Raw genomic sequence first — 5,830 nt, forward strand, 5'->3', positions numbered from 1 at the left:
CATTTTATAAAATCTAGACAATACCTCGAGAACATTTTTCCATTTGACAAGAATTACGATCATAGCCTAGTTGGTCTCTCGACCTTAGAGGATTGGAATAGAAGAAAAACTGTTCAATTCTCAACCCTATTTCAGTTCGGAATGATCTCATATTTAATTCTAGAAATTTCTTCAAGTTATGGACACAATATTTTAACCTAACCTTATTTCCTTTATTTTTTTTTCTGGAGTATGGTATTTTTCTCATTCGACAGATAAGTATCATTAAATATAATTTATTGTTTCTAGCAATTCATTAAACAAAACAAATTATATACAGCATCATCATTACTCCGATCACTAATCAATGTCGATTTTCATTGTTAAATCATGAGAAGAGGTCAATGCTTTTATTTTTTTTATGCTCCAAAACTAAATGCTTATCGTTTTTAGGTGTTATTTGTTAACCGGTTATTGCATCGTAGCATATACAAAATATTCCCATCGGCGATTTTACAATAACTGTGATAATTATTTTAGACAGTTATTTTACAATAAGAGAGACAATATTTTTAATTGTATTTGTGTGTAAACTTGCATATTTATTTTGTTGCTTGTATAGTCAGGCATAATGATGGTTTAGATTGTAGAATACGGATTCTGTCAAAATAATGTTTTTAATAATCTTGTTGCCACGATGTAATCATTTTAATGTTTTACGTAATAAATATGTTAGTATGAATAGACGAAATAAATAAATAAATTTAAAAAACTTATTCTTTTATCATTTCTTTAATGTAAAATTTCATTTTAAAATATTTTATGGAGGATAGTATATATATATTATTTATTTATTGCAGATCAATGCGCCATCTGTTAAGCGGAGAGAGATGTGAATACTAGAAGTGTCTTCCAACCCTCCAATACATGAAGGTAAGCCATTATAATGTGCATTATACTGACCCATAAGTGTGCATGGATAATACATAATCCCCATAACCTTGAATAATATTATGACCACTAGTTCAGTGGAGGTGACTAGAGTTCAACACCATTCGCAGATCAACTAGTTTGCTTAATTAGCCGCTTCATCGAACACGCTAATTTCTGATTAGTTTGTGGTTGGTCGGTGTATATTTACCCAAAGCCAATATGCTTTCAGATAAACCAAGCATAATCATTGTACTGACACAACGGTTATGTGAGAAAAATTTATTTATAAAAAATAATGCTGCTGCAACAACAATATCCGCCGCAGTTCTCGCCTGATAAATACAATTAGCATATAAGATATTATCTAGCCTGTATTATATAAAATATAGCCGGAATAATTAAAATTATATAAGTTTAGATCAATACAGATTAGTGTACGTTGCATAATTCACATACTTAGAAAGCTATTTAATAAAAAAACAACTGCATCAAGTACAGTAAAACTAAAATAATGTCCTAATAGTTAATTATTACACTTTTTCAAAAGTGACTAGAACATCGATAATAATAATATTATGACCGATAATAATAATTTTACCATATCCTGTACTTGAACCCACCATGAATTCGTTATCTATATTCGTGAATACAAGAGTTGGAATATGACAGAACAATCAAGTGACTACTTAATATTCAAACGTCAATTATTGGCTCAATTTAAGAGTTTGAAATGTGAAAGTTGTTTTATAAAAGAGACATGTCACTGTTTGGCAGTTAACCAAGCATTCAACACTGTTACTTCAGTTACACATTGTAACTTCAGTTTAAATTGACTTTAATATAAAACACAAAGTTACCTTCATACCTTAATTTATTGTTATAACATTTTCCGATCTATTTTTTTTATATATATCGATATTGTGTTTTGATTATACTACTTCTTTTTTTTTTTTGCTATTTTATTAAATTATGAATAGTGACTTCAGATACATAACTGACTTTGGATTTAAGGAATAGATCGTTCTTTTAAAGTTTACCTCTCTATAATTTCCCTATTTAATTTTTATTTTTTTGCTTGAAAAGTAACGAAGATTTTGTAGTAATTTAACTTGCACTGAATTTCAGTGAATAGGACACATTTTTCACATCACAATTGACACATTTTTGTACAATATTGAAGAAAAGTCTAACCTGATTTTCAACATTCTTCATCCAGTAATCATAAAACTTCTAATTTCTTCTAATGCTAGTAATATTCCTCTACTTTTACGTTTTAATTACTTTAAAGAGTAGAAAGAGAGACATAAAGTAAAACGAATCGTTAATAAATCGCAGTTAAAATTCATGGCATATTTTATTTTGTGCAGTAAAATCCAGATCTATTATCTAATATATAATATTAAGTATCTGAAATTATGAAAAAATGTGACTTATAAAATCTAAGAAATATAAGGGTATTATACTACTTCTTCAAAAAAACAAATAGTTTTAGAGCACTAAATTTTGAATTCAAAACATATATCATTGAATTATACTTGGAAATTTATAATTTTCCAAAAAGTGTCAACTTCTATTTTATTTTATTTATATCCAATAATTATTTATTTTCTTTATACTCTTTAATGTATTTATTTCAACTTTATATAAAACATTAATTTAATCCAATGAGTTAATTCTTCTCATTTAGTAATTTCTCTTATTTAGTATAATAACTAAATCAACTGTGGTCCAATTAAATATTTATTTCGTGTAAATTCATAAAATAAAAAAACATTACATAAAATACACGAGTACATAGTTCAGATTAACAAATACTGTGAACGGCGCTGTTGTGTAGCTTAAACCAACAACTCTCAACGGCATAACTAAATAGTAGATACAGCGCGCCGCACGTTTGGACTTGTTTTGGACTGGCAGGACTTAATCCACAATATCCCGTTAAATCATTATAATTTATATATACGTAAACAATTCGCAGTATTCTCCTAAGATACAATGAAATGAATATAAAACACATCGAATAAAAACTAAAATATTGTTTATGTTAACAACATTTATTTTTAAAAAATATTAACCTATTTGAAATAAATAAATAAAAATTGCCGTTTTCCAGAAAATTCCAAAAATCCAAATATAACCATATGTTGTTTCAAATTCAAAAGTTATGGTCTATAAACCACTAGTTTTTCACTTTAGCACGTTATTAAACTTATTTATTAAACTACTATTATTATACTATAATTATTAAGTTATTAAACTAAGATTTCGAAACGAGTCCTATTTTTATTTATTTTTCTTATTTGTCTATTCTTTAAAGTAATTAAAACGTAAAGGTAGACATTAACAGTGCTAGATCAAGTTAGAAGTTTGGAGAAAGAATATAGAAAATCAGGTTGTCATTCGCTAATTTACAGAAATCTGTCATTTTCACTGAAATCCAGTGCGAGATTAAATTATCGCAAAATCTTCGTTACTTTTAAATTTAAAAAAAAAAAAAAAAATTTCGGGACATGATCCTTAAAAGCAAGAATTATTCAATGAATAAATTCATTATCGCTGGGACTAATGTGGTAATTTCTCAAAAATTAGAAAATTAAATTTAATAAAGTAAAAACAAACAGTCCCATAAAGTTTGTAAAATATGTATCTGAAGTGAACTATACATAATTTAATAAAATAGAAAACAGAAGTAATGGTCGAAAAACAGGTTTTTATCATAAAACAATTATTCCAAAAGAGTAAGATGTATTTGAATATTTATAATTTTGAAATGTCCCATTTGATGAATATTTCAAGATTTTTCTGTATGACCTTTAGCGATTTTCATAAATTGTAAAAAATAAATAAATAAATATTATATTGAATAAACCAAAATTACATTGATAGATTCAATAAGATCTACGTATATTAAAGTTTAAATGATCAAAAAAAAAGTTTAATGTAAATTTAATTAAAAAATTTAGATTAATATTGGATTAATAAATTTAAAAAAAGAATGTTAGAAAAAAACCGCTATTTACTACGGTAACAGTACTTTAACAGAGGATTATTAAAGCTATGATTACGAAAAAACATTAAGCATGATCAGCAGCTACATTTGTATTGTGTGTACCAAAATTGCAATATTTAATATTTATTTACTAGTCTGTTCCGCCCGAATTTTCGAACTTGCTATACTGCCGATAGTGTGAGTAACTTTAACTTTAACTGTAAGTCTTATACTAAAGTTATAATTGCTACGGCACAATTATCTTTGACATAACTAATGTTGATAAACTGTTAGACTGAACAAAAGTCGTTAAGACTCCCAAACTAAGAACTGTATATGTAATTTCAATGTAGTTATTATTTAAGAAACCAAGTCAGTTTTAATAGATAATTAAATTATATTTAATATCCTGCATATTAAGGCAGAGTAATTCTATAATTGTATAATATAATTTAATATTTTTCCATATCATTTAAAAACCAAACTCTGTTCCTATTAACAAACAACTAAAAAAAAATCTGTACCTTTGAACTTTGTTTGCAGCCAACTGTTGAATGTTTGCCTTTCCCTCCTTGACTGATGTCTTCCATCAAAGGAGTTCGAAGATTCTTTATAGTGAGGATTTGATACAATTTCTTTTTTTTTTTTTTTTTTTTGTGACTATTTTAAATACGTTTTACCGATTACGAAATTATGGAAATTGATTACAATAACGCTTATGTGATTTTTCATGCATTCCTTCTTCGACAATTTTTTTTCTCAATAATTCTTCATTTATTAAATAAAGAGTGACATTTTTCTTTAAACTATTCTTGGTAATTAAAACTTTTTTCCACTTTAAGGATTTTATCTTTTCCTGGATGTGACCCATCTAGAGGAGATTGTACTTGACTACATCATGCATATTTTATTATAAACATATTAGTTCTTTGCATGCCCAACAATTAACTTTTTTCATTCCTAAATATTCACCATATATAGTCATTTAGTCTATAATACAACACAATATTAGTCAAAAATTCTAATCAAAAATAAACTATGTCATTCAATAGCTGATAAATCATAAAAAACATAGGATTGGGGAAGTTATACAAAGAGGTTTAGCTTGGTCTCAATCGACTCTCTGCTTCATAAAGAGCATTCAGCCTAAAAAGAGAAACTAAACAGCTTAAAGTAATTGTATAAACCTACTTCTCAAGATACAGGACCAGTTCAGCAACTCAAACAAGCTTATTGAGTTAAAGCTCGAATCTCAATACTAAAAAAGATTGTCTTTGAAACTTTGTGTAGCTCCAGATTACACCAGCATTTAATCACTAGTTCTTTCGAGGAACTAAAGACAAAAAATGACGAAAACTTCCTAATTAACGACGAAAATTACTAAACGTCTATCAAAAAATAAATATTTCCTGATCTGAAAGGTTCAATACAGCCTTTCTTCTTTCTAAGATAAATTATATGCTAGGAGAGAAATCCTAGAGTGAAAAATAACGAAAAACAATCAAAAATATAGATTAATAAATGAAACATCGATCTAAGATTATATTATAAATCAAAAAAATAAAGAAACAAGATAAATTACTTCTTTTTTTTAAAAAAATACTCAAAACAATATTTTAATTAATACATTTAGCTTAGAAACCCCTCAAAAAATGAAATATAAATGTGAACAAATAAACCACAGGATTTTACAAAATGAATAATACCTTTAAGTATGTGTAAAATTACGTAAAGGGAGTGCCTTAACCATTGATCGATAATTATTAACAATAAAAAGAGGCAGTAAAAAAAAGTAATTCATGTTATCTGTTATTTTTTTATTAAATAATTAATTAATTTATATAAATAAAAATGTAATATTCGGTTGTTACTTATCTAAGATCTTCGAAAGTTCCTGAGCGATTCGCACGCTGTTTTCCAAATGTCCGA

The 5,830-nt window shown here is 26.6% G+C and overlaps 1 protein-coding gene across 1 annotated transcript in view; it reads left to right on the forward strand.

Annotated features, from left to right (window-relative positions):
* Positions 1-837: 837 nt before the first annotated feature.
* The window catches only part of LOC106677440 (uncharacterized), a 95,556-nt gene continuing 90,563 nt past the window's right edge, over positions 838-5,830 (forward strand). The window contains exon 1 of the mRNA XM_067049844.1: positions 838-912. Within this exon, the coding sequence (XP_066905945.1) occupies positions 907-912 (6 nt within the window). The 5' untranslated portion in view covers positions 838-906. The remainder of the gene's footprint in view (positions 913-5,830) is intronic.

This window comes from Halyomorpha halys, unplaced genomic scaffold, assembly GCF_000696795.3.
Source record: "Halyomorpha halys isolate HHAL.00 unplaced genomic scaffold, Hhal_1.1 Scaffold8.1, whole genome shotgun sequence".
In the NCBI taxonomy this organism is placed as follows: Eukaryota; Metazoa; Arthropoda; class Insecta; order Hemiptera; family Pentatomidae; genus Halyomorpha; species Halyomorpha halys.